Source organism: Mirounga angustirostris, unplaced genomic scaffold (assembly GCF_029215605.1).
Source record: "Mirounga angustirostris isolate CCGP_5_RB_7025 unplaced genomic scaffold, mMirAng1.0.hap1 SCAF_5, whole genome shotgun sequence".
NCBI lineage: Eukaryota > Metazoa > Chordata > Mammalia > Carnivora > Phocidae > Mirounga > Mirounga angustirostris.
The window spans coordinates 82,239,458-82,257,108 of record NW_026991713.1 but is presented as its reverse complement, the minus strand read 5'-3'; the positions used below and the strand labels follow the sequence as shown (position 1 = coordinate 82,257,108).

Here is a 17,651-nt window from a genome sequence, read left to right as displayed (position 1 = left end):
ATTAGAATTTAGAGGCAATCTCTTGGGAAAAATGTTCAAAAAGGAACAAATTAATGAAAGTAAAATGCCATATATTGGAATAGAACTGGTTACATGAAGAATTCATTTGGGGCAAATATGTGCACACAAAAATGTTTACCTTAGAATTATTTAACTGTAAACATTGTATACAAAATTAAATGTTCATTAGTGGGGAATGAAAATAAAATATGGTAATCCAGATTAATGAATATGATGCAGGATAAGTGAGATCTAAAATTAGGGAAAAGAAAAGATGGCCATGATTTTTTTTATATTCCTAATATAACATTTACCCTCACATACCTTATATATTATGTAGTACATACCAAATATATAGTATATATGTATCATAGCATATACATTACAACCTACAAATATGTTCAGATCATACATATTACATATTTGTATCTATACATAAACAGATGTATATACATATGTATGTATAAATAAGTACATATTTATATCTATAGTCCTGGGAAAATAAGTACCAAATTGTTAACAGTGATAACCTCTGGGGAGTGGGGTTATAGGGGTATATGAGTGTAGACAGATAACTTTTAGTTTCTGTTTTCTATACTTCTACATTGTTTGAGGTTTGTGTAGTCAGCAAGTGCTATCTTTAATATATTAGGAAAAAATGTGAAGGGTTGTTATGAGCTGACTATATAAATAGGTTTAAGAAAATACTCTTTGCACATAGAGCCAAAATAAATTATTAGGGAAATAGTACTATTTAAAAAGTAGCTGTAGTTCTCTCTGCTTCTGCCCTTTCCTCTGCCTGGAATGGAGATATGGCGCTAGGGAAGATATCCAAGACTGTGAGACAGGAGCCATAATTTCAGAAGGTGGTATAATAAATAAATAAGAAAACAAGCCTGGGATCTGCTATCACAGACCTACCACAGGAGCAATGTTTGGACTATTAGGTAAGTGAAAAATATTCTTTCACCTTGTTTAAGCTACTATTATTTTGGTCTTTTACAGTAGGTAAACCTAATACAGTATCTGATTCCACATGATATTCCAAGAGCATGACTTGTTCAGTCCTCATGGAAAATATGTATCTACTGTAGAGTTAGAGTCAAATGCTCTCTTCCACTGTTTTCTTAACTACTTTTTCTGCTTCCATATTTTCCTATCAACCTCATGACTAAAGTTTGCCTTCTAATGGAGTTTTTTTACAGTGAAAGAGCATGCATACTGGAGAACAGAGGCGTCCAGTATCATTGACAGTTACATTTATTCAATTAAAATAATGTATTGCTCTTCTAGGCTTGTACTTCAGTCTGATGACCTTAGTTTCAGCCTGCTACAGAGATGACATTCCATGTTTGCCATGGCCAGAAAAATATGAATTTAGAATTCTGAGGGGTAGGCTACACTATGGCAAACTTATATATATATGGTAACACCACCTTTTGAGGCCTCTTGGCTGAGAGCACAGAGTGTCATTAGCTGACTCTCCATTTGGCGACTCTGCATGATCAAGAATCAAGTCAAAAAGAAAATACTGACCCAAATGGGTTTATATTTAAATTGAATGGCATGCTTATGTTCTTTTGTGTTAAAAAAAGCAAACAAGATGGATTAAAAGATTAAATGTATACTCATAGTCTGTTTGCTTGTATGTGTGTATTTTGTTGGTAGAGCGTGTGTGTGGGGAGGGCTGGATCAAACACTAGTTACTAACATAGCTCAGTTATCTCACAGTTATGATGCTTAAAATTAGTTACATGTCTATGTCTTATAAACAATAAGGCACAATATAAGCTATTATTTTTATACCAAAGTATGACACTTTGTCACAATAAAGACATGTACATCTCCCTTTTCTCAGTGATGAATTTTGTAAAAATATTATAAACTCCCTTTTAGGAAAAAAACACATTTTATTGGCCTAGAAACATCTTTCCCATGAGAATTGGAGGGTGGCTGACACCATGTAATTGTGGAATGTTATATACATTTCTGCACTCAGTTCTCTTTACTTTTTAACCATCTCATATTTTTACATCACCAATCTTACTTCTTGCAGATGGGAATTTAAAGGATTGGCTGTTTAGGTACCACAGCAATTCTTTAAAAAATATATTTTATATCTATTTACTAATAGTACTAATTATATATACTTAAATAAATATATAACAAATGATATAATATCTATATTTACTAAGCTCTACAACAAAGTCTGGTTCATTCAAAGTTATTGGTTTATAAGATGTTTCGGGGGAAGGGGGTAAAAAGAAGAGCTGGTTACAGTAATTTTAAAACACGCAAACCCAGAAGCCTGAATATATGATTACATCCTGTCCTCTCTGCTTATGTACAAAGAACCTACAGTATGTGATCCTGACAACACATGTTTCCTATTTTGTCAGTTTGATAAAAGCGTACCATGTCAATGGTTTTTAGCTTGTGATTTGGTGATTGTTTCAGCACTGATTGTCAATGACCTGTATGTCAGCTGACACAGCTGACACAGTTAAATCAGAAATTAGCATGCAGTCTCCTAAAATGCCAGACACATGGACCCTTTACACAAGAGCGATATAATGGAACCCACATGATATCCCCATTAAACAATGAAACATGTGACATTAACCAAAAACAGGAACACATCAGCAAATATGCCTGAGGAAGTTTATGGTATTTAACTCCTAAACATTAATTTTATTGTGGTGTATGAGGAACTAATTAACTGAGAGTTTCCTTTTTATTGGAAGCGGAAATACTGTTCAGAAAACTGATGAAGAATAAATACAGCATATTTTAAGTTTATTAAGCTTGGCTCATCGACTTCTATTTATTTAAGCTAATCTCATAAGGCAATTAAATATTTCAATCAGTAACTTTATATGGCTCTTTTATTTAGCACATTTCTGAAAAATTAATCAACATGTTAAAATGCGGAAAGAGTATGTGAATATATTTCCATTTTCATACAGCCAGAACAATGACTAAATACATTTTCAATCACATGATCTTTTCCAACATGAGCTTTGATAAATATACAAAGGGAAAATGACAACTGAAAAAGTTAAAACTTGGTGATAATAATGTAAATAGTTAAGGCTAAGTTTGTATCTACATGAGACAAATGGTTTCCTTCAGCACTGTAATACTTTTCTCTAAATAATTCTATTTTCCCAGTCAGAGGAAGCCTCATTCAGGTGTGGCAGAATGAATTTGATCCTAGATAGGATATGCAATGCAATTAATTGCCAGGTGTGGTTTCAGAATCTTTTTTTTTCCCCTTTTGAAACAGGATCTGTGTTTTGCTGGCACAATACTAGGCACCACTTCATATATAATCCTGTTTAATCTCTATAACAATTTAAAATGGGTGTTATGAATCCACATTATAGATGAGAAAACTAAAGCTCAGTAACCTGCACAAGGACAATCAAAGTAGCAGAACAAGGCAAAACTTGATTCCAAGTCCATGCTCTCTCATTCCAAGTACCTTTCAACTAGTAATTGTCTACTTGACACTGGGTTAATTAAATCAAAACGAACCAAACAATTAAATGTTTGAAATCATATAGACACAGGAATCAACTGGTATAGACAAATGAATCAACTGCTTATCTATACAATATTGTCCATATCCCATAAGCGCAAGATAAATTTTGTTATAATATCCTGTTCTGTGGTTGTAATACGATAGGTCAACACCAATAACTTTCTAGTAAAAAAGGTCATAATAGGTTTTTAAATGAATATAGACTAGACAAGACCAAGAGTTCCTAAAATTCCTTGGATTCAGGCACCATCAGCGGCTCAATAATTTTTTCGTGGCACCTGCAGGACAAAAGAAATACCCAACTGCTCCGTTTTGTCAAGTAGTAAGGTCCAAAAACTAAGGTAGTTTATGTAGTATCTGACAGATGCCTCCGTATTTTCCCTGAAATTTTAAAATATGCTGTATGCCCCTGTGGATTTGCAAAAGCACCCTGGTACCTTAGCACACAGTTCGGGAACTTTAGCACGAGGCACATGCCTATCTATGGGGAAAGACTCTATCTGTAGCTATGCGATACATTCAACTTGACACTTTGGGCTAAACTCTTGAGCCAACTCTTTTACAACTGTTTGTTTTAGACTGTATATAGAAAATGGGTTATTTTATTGGATTGCCTTCCTGTAGATTTTTTTTTATTTCCACATAAAATGTGTTCCTGTCAAAAATTTCTAAGGCAGCTATTAGAATTATATAACTAGAAATTTTACACCCAAACAGAAAGGAGAGGGGCAGAGGACTGTAGTTATTAGTAAAAAGAGAAACACCTATTCTTCTCATTTCTGCCTATAAACTATATGTTCTAAAGGAATAGCATTTAACCTTGAGGGTGGGGTGCGAAGAAGCCATGTGTTATGGAAAGAGAACTGGAAATTGGAGTCAGTGAAAGTGGTATTAACCACATTATGACCTTCAACCACTTTATCTCAAAAGTCTCTCTCAAGTTTAATATGCTAAACCCAACATACACATTCAAAATTATTCTGAATTTTGTTAGTTTTTTTACCATGATGAGCAAACACAAAAGTGGTGTCTTCTTGCCAACATGAAAGTACTGTATAGGAGTCAAAAGTATGTACAGTTTATTTCAAAACTATCTACCTGAAACAGTTTTGTGGTTCACAAGTTGAAGATCTTGGTTAAGCAAGAGGTTAGGATTTCAGTCAGATTTTCCAGCAGAGGCAAAGGGACTATCTCCTTGGACTCTTCAACCACCCAAAGTGTATTTGAACCAATTCATTTGTATACCATTTATTTTATTATTCAGTATTAGAAGCTTAGTTATTTAGTTTTAAAATTTATTTCAAGAAATTTAATCACAGTTTTCTGATTAAAATGAGCAGGCACCTACAAATATAATTTAAAATTGGGATTTGGGGGGCACCTGGGTGGCTCAGTTGGTTAAGCGACTGCCTTCGGCTCAGGTCATGATCCTGGAGTCCCGGGATTGAGTCCCGCATCGGGCTTCCTGCTCGGCAGGGAGTCTGCTTCTCCCTCTGACCCTCCCGACCCTCCCCCCTCTCTTGCTCTCTCTCTCTCAGTCTCTCTCTCAAATAAATAAATAAAAATCGTTATAAAAAAAAAAGAGTCTCTCTCTCAAAAAACAAAACAAAACAAAACAAAAAGAGTCTCTCTCTCCTTCCGCCGCCCCTCACCCCCATCTCCACTTGCATGTGCACATGTACATGTGCGCTCTCTCTCTCTCAAAAAAAATTGGGATTTTTAATTATGCAATATAAAAACTGGGGTGTGTCTACATATAGCAACTTAGTTGACAGTTTTCATAGAACTGACAAGTTAAATATACAGATTATTTCATTAATTTCTTCCCCTGAATGGAATGGTCTGTGAATGGAGTTGATTGATCAAATCAGTGTTTTATCAATCAAGTTATTACATATATTAAAATATTCAAATTTAATAATGCACCATTATTTTTAACTCCTTAGAAGTTTGGAAGTATTTTTAGATATTAAGAAATAAGTAGGAAAAGGAATAACTAGATATGGATCCATGAAGAAGTGCAGTTTCATGTTTGATTTCATTAATAGCAAATGCCAGAACACAATCTGAGATTCTGATAATACTACATCAATATTTGTGAATTTATCTACATATTCATCGATAAGAGTGGACTACAACATTCTTTAAAGCTTCTTTTCTATCTAGACGGTTTGTTCTGAATTCTTTGGCTGTACTGCTATTTTCTATTGTTTACTGACCTTCATTCTAGCAATTAAGAGAAAATCCAGCACCTCCATTCTGTAGGTCCCCATTCAATGCCATATTTCTACTACTACATTTCTCAAAGAGAAAATATCTTTATGTGCAACTGAAAATTTCCTTTTTGGAAAACAGAAGATGCTAAATCAATCGATGATGGTTAGGGTCCCCAACCTTTTTTTTTTTTTAAGATTTATTTATTTATTTTAGAGAGGGAGAATGAATAAGCACAGGGAGGGGCAGAGGGAGAAGGAAAGAGAGAGAATCCTGAAGTAGACTCCCTGCTGAATATGGCGCCTAATGCAGGGCTCAATCCCAGGACCCTGAGATCATGACCTGAGCCAAAACCAAGAGTTGGCCGCTTCACTGACTGAGCCACCCAGGCATCCCCAACTTATGTTTTTATTTTACTTTTTTCCCGTTGAGAACATTTTAACTTTCTTGTGTAGTTCCAGAGACTTTTATTTTATTTATTTTATCAAGTCATGTAGTCTAAACAGAAAAATTTATCATCAATACCTTCTATGAATGGATTGATGAAAAGCATCTGAGTTTTTGATACCAACAAATACATGTTTCATATTTACTTGAAACTCAAATCAAGATGAATTGGTCAGACTCTTTCATTGAGAACTACATAATAATACTCAAATTAAAATAACTGACGAGGGGCGCCTGGGTGGCTCAGTCGTTAAGCGTCTGCCTTCAGCTCAGGTCATGATCCCAGGGTCCTGGGATCGAGCCCCGCATCGGGCTCCCTGCTCTGCGGGGCGCCTGCTTCTCCCTCTCCCACTCCCCCTGCTTGTGTTCCCTTTCTCACTGGTCTCTCTGTCAAATAAATAAATAAAATCTTAAAAATAAATAAATAAATAAATAAATAAAATAAAATAACTGATGAGTAGAGAAGTCACATATGGTGGGCAGTTATGGAGGGAATATAATAAGAAGGCCCCCTAAAGAGAGATGGCAAGATTTGTGTCCTTCCCTGTCTCTGTTCTTTCCTGCAATGTGATTAGGGAGGAATAGTCTGGACTATTTACTGATTCCATCCAAACTGACTCAAAGTGCCAGAGTGTCAACAAGGGTGGTACTTTCTTTTGCTACTGGCTTCTTAGTTTTAGAGTTTGGCATGATGCTAGCTTGAAGCTTGCCAGCAGCTGTAAAGGCTTTATTCTATTTTATTTCCAGGGTTACAAAAGAAATTGTATTATTTATAGTTTTAATCACCAAAGGTACAGATATCAAATGGTTAATATATGAACAATTTTAGAAAGGGAAAAATTTCTCCATGCCACATCACATTAACATTGAACAAACATAGTATGCCAACTCTGTCAAATGGGAGTGAGGTAGAGGTGTTCTTGACCTTTTCCAGGCCTAGAGTTACGCTATTGTTCATACTCAATATGGTTTTCTCTTCAGCACAATATTTGCTAATTGGACTTATTTCTACAGTTGCTTAAAAAAATTTCTTTCTGGAAAACAGAACTAGTCTATATGTATATATTGCAGGTGCAGTCTGAGGCAACTGATGATTTTTAAAAGTGTCTTATTTTTTTTCACTTTAGTAACCAAGGTTACCAAAAAACACATTGGCAACATGTGTTTAATGTGAACAGTAATTCCTTAGGAAAATGGAAACAAAACAAAAAATATTTTATGATTAAAAATGCAGAATTTAGTGTGGCAATAGAGTTTAAAATTCTGTATTTAGAATTTAAATTATTCTTATAATTTAAATATTTAGAATATAAATATAGTCCTTAATTGTAAAAATATGTTGGTGTTTCTGGATGAATCAATCTACAAAGATAGAATGATGTGGAAATAATACGGAATGAATAAATTCAGGATCCAGAGTGAGAACACTGTCTTAAAACATATGAAATTGAAGTCAAGAGAAAGATGTGCATAAACAGTGTAAAAACTGCAAAGGGTAAAATACCATACAAGTGTGAATTTTTATAGTCCTGAGTTCAGTTCACTTTTACCTAGACTTTGTAGTTGCAATCTACTCCTCTCAAATGGCTTTGTATATTTAAAAAATGATATCCCATTTCTTCAATATTATATAAAGAAAGGTTCAGGGGCACCTGGGTGGCTCAGTCATTAAGCGTCTCACTTCGGCTCAGGTCATGATTCAAGGGTCCTGGGATCGAGCCCTGCATTGGGCTCTGCAGGGCTCCCTGCTCGGCAGGAAACCTGCTTCTCCCTCTCACCCTCCCCCTGCTTGTGTTCGCTCTCTCGCTGTGTCTCTCTCTGTCAAATAAATAAGTAAAATCTTTTAAAAAAAAAGCAAAAATTCAAAGACTGGGAATAAATGTTAAAATGTGAAAATTCAAAACATCATTTAGCAGGAAGTTTAGATCTGGTTTCTAGGAATGTTGGACAGAGTTTCTCAGACGCAGTATGTACTGAAGCATAGCAAAATGTTAATGGGGCAATTTATTAACATATAAATGAACCCAAATATACTGGATTTTACAAAATAATATTCTACTTGAATAGCTAAAAGATGATGATATTTCATTAATTGCTTTCAATTATGTTCTACTTTTATCAATGAAAATATTTCAATAAACTTGTCTTTGTATTTTTTATGGCCGTGGTAATAAGGTTCTAGAATATATGTTGCTTAGCAGTCTAGTCTCTCTTTGGAATTTGCTATGATTTTTACTTAACAGATTATAGTTGGCATTTTGGCTACTTACATTTTAGAAAGTGAGGTATTAGACTGTTTCCCAAACTAACAGTATGCGATTTCAATTTTGGTAAAAAAGAAGTCATAAAATCATAGGCATCTAAATTTAATAAAGCTATATAGACAGTTATCTTAGTCTAACTTCTCACTTAGTGTAAAAATATCCTTGTAGTGTTTGTAATGAGGTGGTCATTCATTCATTCATTCATTCAACAGGTAATGGGATGTTGTACTAAAGTTTAGATATAACAATGAATAAGACAGAATCAGCACCTGCCCTCATAGAACTTACAATTAAAATAAAAGAGAAAATACACAGGATCCAAAGGAACTAGGGGAAAGGGATCTAACTAGGTTGGGCAAGTTCTCTCTGATCTGAGTTGGAAGGCGTTCAGAATGTTGAGGAGAAAAAACATTGACAGTGTAAGTCCAAAGTCAAGAAAGAGTATGGTTGGTCTAAGAACTAAAAGAAGACTACTGAGAAATTAGGCTGTAAATATAGGGAGGATAAAGATAACGAAAGGCCAACTAATTCACATTAGGAAACTTTATTTTTTTTTTAAAGATTTTTTATTTATTTATTTGAGAGAGAGAGAGAGTGAGAGACAGAGCATGAGGGGAGAGAGGGTCAGAAGGAGAAGCAGACTCCCTGCTGAGCAGGGAGCCCGATGTGGGACTTGCTCCCAGGACCCCGGGATCATGACCTGAGTCGAAGGCAGTCGCCTAACCAACTGAGCCACCCAGGCACCCGAAACTTGAGCTTATCTTAAAAGGCAATGGAAAGCAATTGAAAAGCATATTCCTATCTTACCTTCGCAAAAACAAACTGAACCTGAAAATTATATTCATATTATAAAAGACACTGGAAATGGAAGTTATAAAACCGAAATATAAAGCGCAAATATTGGCTTCAGAAGCATAGAAATAACCTAAGTTCTTTTAAATACCAACATAAATCCTTTTCTATACTTTCTGTGTGTTTCCTCTTTAAAATAAAAATGCTATATAGGTGATCTCATTTCTTGGTGTGGCAGGAATATTAAATTGCCTGACTTAAAGCCATGCCCTCCACCCACTCCCAAATGGAAAATCATTGGTACTTACTACATCCAGCCTTATAGCTGAAGCCTGGAGGAAGGAGGAACCCTTGCTGAGCAGCTGCAGCCAGTGTCCGTTGATCAGGAGGGAACACGGGAATCATTAATGGCGGCAGTTGACCTTGGACCTGCTGAACGTTATAGAGCGAATCAAAGAGACGAAGTTTTGGTGCTCCATGCTTCCCACCCTCCTTACTTTATGATAAAAGAAAACCATTTATTCAATTCAAATATGCTGGCATACAAGCTTGCTCAAACGCTGGGCCTGAGGTCATGCCTTAGGCAGGAAAATTAGAGTATACTATAGTTGGAAGGTGTTACCAAGTTCACTTTCTAACTTAATGAATAATTTCCCTAGATACCTGCATGAAGCATCACTACTTCATACAAGAAAGCTTTTTTTTTTTTTATTTCATTAATGTAATGGTTAAAAAATTACCCTTAGGTTGAACTAAAATCTCCTTCTGTAAATCCTGTTAGGGGTAATGCTACCTTCTAAAACAAACCTAACTAAACTGGTATCATTTTACATATAACTAGCTTTTTATTATTTGAAGGTAATTGTCATGTTCATGTAATATTGCAATTTTTTTATAAAAAGAGCTGGTAAAGAAGCTTAGAGAGTCGCTAAGACTTTCCCCTTTGTTTATAGAAAGGTAACTAGGGCTAAAAGAGAACGGACTCGTGCATGGCCAAGGAATGGGACATTTAGAGTAGGTTAAAATCCAGTCCCTTGAATCTCATTCTGTGTTATACTTTTGTCTTTATCTATCTTTTACAATCAATTGAACCACTCCTCAAACCACAAAGTCTCTGTTTTGGTTGCCATCTTTGGAATACATTTTATTTGCTGATGTCACTCTCACATCAGTAAATAAATAAGCCAGTACAATGGAATCACTATCTTTTTTTTTTTTTTTTTTATCATTCATTACCAGCTTTTTTTATTGGCTTATCTTCTTTGAACTGAACAGAGATTTCTAGAAATATAATCTAATATAGTCATTTCCGCAGCAATATCACATTAATGATTAATGCAAAGGTTGTCATCACTAAAATAAAATAAGTAGGCTTTTTCCCCCAAATATATAATTAAGCAAGATGGCCCTGGTGAACATGATTATTGGTTAGTGTTTGTCAATAAACATATGACCAAGAATTTAGGATCATACTAAAAATCACATATTTGACACTTCATTCTCCCTTACTCCTCTTCCCACATTAATTAAGTTATTTGGAAAATATTTAAATTAACACCTACTATGTACAAGAAAATGAGCTTGTCAGTAGAGAAACAAGAGTGAACAAGAAAAGCAAGATTCAATGTAATGTATGCCCATTACATTACAGTGGGGATAATGATAAAAAACTAAGACAAACAAATATCCAGAAAAGATTGCAAATTCACTCAGTTGCCAGTCCTAACAGCAACCCTGAGCCATCTTCTCAGACTTGTTTTCCCTCTCTCTCATTGGCACTGAATGTTCTTGGGGCACTTGTGATTCTCATAGTGCTCATCATTTCTCACTTTAAAAGTCCGCCTTCAGTTTGTCCATTATTTCATCTTTCACAGTAAACCTCTGAGCTATTTCTGAGATTTTGGTTGTTGGGAATGTGCACTGTGGTTTGGGGGGGGGTGTTTGAGAGAGAGGTGAGAGGGAGGGGGCAAGAGACACAGAGACAGAGACAGAGAGAAAAATAAGCACTATAAGAATGAGAGATCTGTTTTCAACAATGACTCCAAAATTTGAAAGCATTTCTTTTAGCCAAAAGGATTTTAAACTTATCACGGCCACCAGAGTGAAACTAAAAGGGAATGACAACAAAACAGGAAGACAAAAAGAGTGTCTTAAGGTTAGCGCAGAAGGTTTAGATCACTACAGCCAGCGTTTTTTGAGCATATTGGAGGAAAGATACACCTTATGTAGAAACCAATGGAAAACGATTAAAGACTCAAAATTAGAGAGTGCATACTGAACAAGCTTGTAGGAATAAGTGGTCTAAAACAAGAGATAGACATCCAAAGGCAAAACAGCATGGGTACTAGTTCATTGCAAGAAGAGGATGCTGAGCAGAATGACAAGCAAAGAAACGAACAGCAAACCAGCTCCTGTATATATTTTATACTTTGTTGTTTGTAAGTTATCATATTGTATACAGTACATCTCCTCCTTTCGAAGATACCATCAGTTATAGGATGTACAAATAAATTTAACAAGAGCATTTTAGAGGGAAGAAGAAAGGGATTTCAAATGAAATGCATATAAGGGTTATAAGAAGTATCCAAATTTCAAATACCTTAAAATTTGGGAAAAATAACTTCCAGAATTGTAGAAACAATAGGTTATTGTTTGAGTGCAGGAGTTCTCAAACTTGAATGTATATTAGAATCGCCTGGCAAGCTTTGAAAAATTCTCAATGCCCAGACTGCTTCCCAGACAACTGAATCTGAATCAATAGGGGTGAGACCCAGCCATGAGCATTTTTGAAAGTTCGCCTGATGATTCCAGTGTGCATCCAGATTTGAGAAGTACTGTCTTAAAGAAGGCTTTCAGTCACTGTCGACAAATCTTTTTGTCTTCTTCATGTTTTGCCTTGAGTTACAGAGCGCCTTCAGGTATATAAGCAGTTGAAAGGTACACTGCCTGACTCTTATAGGTTCTGGGGCCCACGGGGTAGAACCAGATATTAAGCTAGATGGTTCAGAGAATTCCTTCTAATTGAGTCTTTTATCTGTTTTTATATGTCCCTTTTGTGAGAAACTTGTGATGGTTTGTTTTTACCTAAAGAAGAGCAACCAAATCCCTCAGCACAGTATTCAAGATTCTTCACAATTTGTCCTCAGTCTATCTTTCCAGATATGTTGCCCTTCTTCAGATCCTGTACCCTTGCCTCAAAGGACCATCAAGAGTTCCTCGCATACTCGGTGTTTTTCCATGCCTGAGTGTGTTCAAAAGTATTTTCTCCCTGTTTTGAGTGATTTCTCTTTTCCTTTTCTTCTTGGCAAAATTCTACTTATTTTTCAAAGGCTTTTGAGACCCACATAATGTGTTTGCCTGTGAAGCACTTCTTTCTTGTGGTGCCAGCTTTCAGGCAGAAAGAACTGTTACTTCTTTTAACCTCATAAAGCTAATACAATACTTACTGTATTGAATAATAGTTACTTGTATAACTCAAGTCTCCCTTATGACCTATGAGCTTATTTAGGAAAGAGGTTGTAACTTATTACTGTACCTCTAGAGCTTAGCACAGTAGCCAAAACCATTATATATGTATTGATAATTCATGAATAAAGAAGAACAAATTATATAGTCCTATCTTCTAAAATACATCTTTGTGCACCAACTCCAAATGTCCACAAAAGGCCTGTGGACAACAGTTACTTAACGACCAGAAAGGAATCCAATTTCACCAAAGAATGACAGCATAAAGTACTAACTGCTTTGTGTTCTTATTTTTAAGCCATAGCTAAATAGTCTTATACTTTATGATATGTCCATGATTCTTAGAATTATGTATGCATGAAGAAATAGAAAAGTAATCCAGATATGTTAGAAATTTATTACATATTTCTATAATGGACAGATATGCCTGCCTATCACATTCTAGTATCATGTTGTTTAATTAAACCTTTACAGTATGTTTTAATAATAGGTAAAGTTACTACTCTATCTTTAATATTTTCTTTTTCAAATATTTCCTGGATGTTTTTAACATTTATTTTTCCACATTAATTTTAGGATATGGAATTTCTATTTGAATTCATTAACCTGATGGCTTGATAGCCAATAGCAGGCCTTATCTTTCAATTTATTCAAATCTTCTTTTGCTTCATATAATTCTTGTAGATTTTTGGTAATTCTATTTTTAAGTTTGTTTAAAAATATTTTTATGTCCGGGGTGCCTGGGTGATTCAGGCGGTTAAATGTCTGACTCCTGGTTTTGGTTCAGGTCATGATCTCAGGGTTGTGGGATTAAGCCCCAAGTCTGGTTCTGTGCTTGGTGCAGAGTCTGCTTGGGATTCTCTCTCTCCCTCTCCTTGTGCCCCTCCCCCAGCTCACACACACTCTCTCTCTAAATAAAATAATAAAATCTTTAAAAAAAAACAATATATATATATTTTTTTATTGCTATCATAAAGGGAATGTTTTCTTGTTATATTGTTTAACTAGTTTTTGTGTGTACATAAACTATTTGTGTGTGACAGTTTTTATCCAGGTAATTCACTTAAACCCTAATAATTAACTAATTTTTTAGGTAAAAATTCGAGTATTCTAAAGAATATATTGTAATGAATTCCAGTGCTTTTAAAAATCTGTCTAGTCTAAACCTTTTGTCTTATTATGATTATGGAAATGCATTTTGCCTTAGTTTTATAATTTGTTTTAGTGTCTAAATTTTCCAAGATCCAAATATATACAGAATAACAGAGTTTTAAGGTTGAGAAACAGTGAAATAAATATAATCCAAAATGTGTGGCTAATCCACATTTGCAACTAAAAATGCCTCTCAAAATACAGTTGCTCATTATTTGTAGAATCTATATGTGCAAATTTGCCTACTCACTAAAATTTACTTGTTACTCTCCCACCACCAAATTTACTTGTAGTAGTGCTTCTGCAGTTACTCACAGACATGCGCAAAGGAGTAAGAAATTTTGTTGGTGATTTCACTATTTAAAATGCATATAAAATCAATAATAAATATTAATAAGGTGTCTTTAAAAAGAAACACACATAAAATAAGGTTATGTGTTGATCAGGTGATGAAAATGGTGTGACCAAAGGCTCTCAGGAACCTAACTGTACTTTCCCCAGGAGCAGTTGCTTGGTATTTGCTAATTCAGCATTCATGGCAACTTTATAGAACATAACGAGTGCCAATAATGAGTACCAATTGTATTACTGCTATATCTTAACTAATTTTCAGTTTACTGCTACTGAAATTTAGTCACTCTTTGAGAGAAAAGGACACATCATATCAAAACAGTATAATGCTTTCTGGATAAATTCTAAAACTAGTTTTTTAGAGGGCTAGTAATTCACACTTACATATTTGCAGTTTTGAATATTTCCAAATCCTATTCACTATTTTTTTTTCAAATCCTATTCACTATTAACTTCATTTATTTTCTTTGACTTAATGCATGAAATTCCTTTTAAGCTTCTAATTAAGGTTTAAAATGTGTGACATTTATAATTAAGTTTCAATAAAATTCTTTTGTCACAAAATTTTAGTCCTTTTAATAGGTAGCATGTTATTCACTAGTTAGAATAATAACCCACAATAAATTTAAGAGGCTACTTCCTTTAAGACGCCATATTATGTTTTAACATTTTTTATAATTTTACCATATAGTGCAGTCTTGCCCTCGAAAATCTTAAGAATCCAACACAAACCAGCCACATTACCATACTTGTAAAAAACCAAGTTAATAGTTATCAATTATTCATAGTTAAATATTTTATATTTTATGTAGATATTCTATTGCAAAACCCTTTAGTGACTCCCTGAAACTATTCTATCAACTAGGTACTTAAGATTATTCATTTAGCCTTCAGTCACATGGCTCTATTTATTAGTTTATTCATTCAATCAACATTTTCACTAAGCAGAATGTGCACTTTTTTGGTAGCCAGGGATACAAAGATGAGTTCACATATGATGGTGCCTGCTTTCTAGGAGCTCTGGGTCAGTCTGGTGGGGTGAATGGATAGGTAACTATAATACACTGCCATTAATTCAACAACAGAGACTTGTATAGGATACTATGGAAGCACAGACGAGAGACTCCTAACAGCCAGGAGAAAGCAAGGCAAGCCTCGTGGAGATAGGTACATGAGGTACAGGGTCTGAATGAATAAGTAGGAGCTAGCCAAGCAAAGAGATGGGAGTGTGGGAAAAGAATTCTAAGCAAAGGATGAGACATGAGCAAAGAAATAAGGACAAGAAAAAGCATCATGTGAAGGGGATGCCATCTGAGCAGTCTGGGATAGCAAAAAAGGTAAGAGGGAAGCAGTGGTCTATCTGAATCAGTTTGTGTGTCAGGGTAAGAAGCATGAAATTGACGTTAAATAGGTTAGGCAGAATACTATGATGGATATATGGAGAAGGGATCTGAAAGACCAAGCACAGAGACGAGATAGGAAGTGATCAGGTAGTAAGCTAATAGAGTCAACCAGGCAATAGATTATGAGGGCTTGATCAGTAATAGTTTAGGAATAAGGAGAAAAAGCCAAGAAATATTTTTTAAAAATTAGAGATGTTGATAATGGGGGGGGTGTTATATATGTGTGGATATGTAAGAAGTCTATGTACCTGAAGTATTTATATATATCCATATCTATATGGTGAATAAAAGGACATAGTCAAAAATAACTCTCAGGTGTCTAGTTTATGTATTTATACCAGAAAAAAAAGCACAGAGGAGTAGTGATAGTTTTCATGGAAAGATAATGAATATGGTTTTGTATATGATGTGTGAAGTACCTGAATATTATTCTATTGGAGATATCTTGTTAGCAGACAGATAAGGCTCCAATCTGAAGCTAGGGATAAGATCTTTAGAGGCTACAGTCTGATGAGTCACCAGCTGTTAGAGTAAACTAAACAATCCAGAGAGGATCTAAAGTATAAAGAGAAGAGACAGCTTAAAATCATCTTGGTCACAACAATAACTCAAGGATGGGCAGAGGAAGAGGAATCTACAAGTGGGGAGGTAAGGTAAAAATAAAATCATGAGTACGGTGTTATAAAATCCAATGGAATTTCAAAGTTGATGTAGTGACTAAAAGTGGACATATAGCAGAAAGAGTATTTTTTTTTAAAGATTTTATTTATTTATTTGAGAGAGAGAGAATGAGAGACAGAGAGCATGAGAGGGACGAGGGTCAGAGGGAGAAGCAGACTCCCCGCCGAGCAGGGAGCCCGATGCGGGACTCGATCCCAGGACTCCAGGATCATGACCTGAGCCGAAGGCAGTCGCTTAACCAACTGAGCCACCCAGGCGCCCAGAAAGAGTATTTTAGAGACAAAAAATAATATAATCTGGAGTTGTTAGAGGATAGTGATGACTCTAACAACATCAATTCCATTACAACAGTGGATAGAAACCATATTTTGGTTTGCAGTCTGAATGAAAGGAAAAAAAAAAAAAAAGGAGACACCAATGTAGACTTATTGTTAGAGAAGGTTCGAAGAGAACTGTTAAGAGAGAGATCTGATAGCAGCTACCTAGGGACGCATAGACTTTATTTAGGTAGTAGTGTTTTCAGCACATTTATCAACTGACAGGAACAAACAGAAATTGAGAATTTTAAATGTAGGAAAGGGAGAAACTAACTGGTGGACCAGAGTTCCAGAGGAAGTTAAAAAACCAAGTCAACATATAGGGATTAGTTTGAATGAGAATAACAACCCATTCTCTGGGCCATGAGGAATGGTGTTATTTGAGTGGATGTTAAGCAGCTATGTTTTATACACAGGTAAATGAGAAGGTAAGGAAAAATCAGGCCTGATGAAAGAACTTTTCTCCGTGATGAAGGCAAGGTTATATGCCCAAAATGAGAGAGATGGGGATTGAATAAGGGAGTTCAGCAAGGGAAAGGGAGTTTGGGATCGTCACTGAGAGAAATGAAAAACAAAGTAAACCATGGACAATTAAAAGGAATGATAGAAAATGCTAAAGCCTGAGGAGAGACCTCATGAAGTAGGATGCCGTGAATCTTCCCTTTCCTGTGATTCTTCTCAGACCTTGTCACTGTGGTTGAGGAGCCGAGAAAGTGAATTCCAGCATTCAGGTTGGGGAAGAAAAGGAGATTGTGGGAATCCCACATTCCTCATGAGGAAACCAAAGTTGCTTTTGAGTAATGATGGGCTTTGGGTTCTACCCCAGGAAGAGAGGCTTGGAAGGCATTACTAGACTGGGAAAATAATCAAATAGCTAGAGGGACTCCACGGTATCAAGGAGCAGTTTGTGTGAGAGCTTGAAGAACAGGAAGTTAACTTAGGGTGGTAGATTTGCTTAAACTACGTTCACAAATGTTAACATAAAAAGCAGCTATGTGATTTAAGTCCTCACAATAACAAA

The 17,651-nt window shown here is 35.3% G+C and overlaps 1 protein-coding gene across 13 annotated transcripts in view; it reads right to left on the bottom strand.

Moving 5' to 3' along the window:
- Positions 1–17,651, bottom strand: part of SOX5 (SRY-box transcription factor 5) — a 1,012,222-nt gene that overhangs the window by 117,974 nt on the left and 876,597 nt on the right. For all 13 annotated transcript variants that reach the window (XM_045873750.3, XM_054507151.2, XM_054507149.2 and 10 more), the window contains one exon: positions 9,570–9,690. In XM_045873750.3, the coding sequence (XP_045729706.1) occupies positions 9,570–9,690 (121 nt within the window). The remainder of the gene's footprint in view (positions 1–9,569; positions 9,691–17,651) is intronic.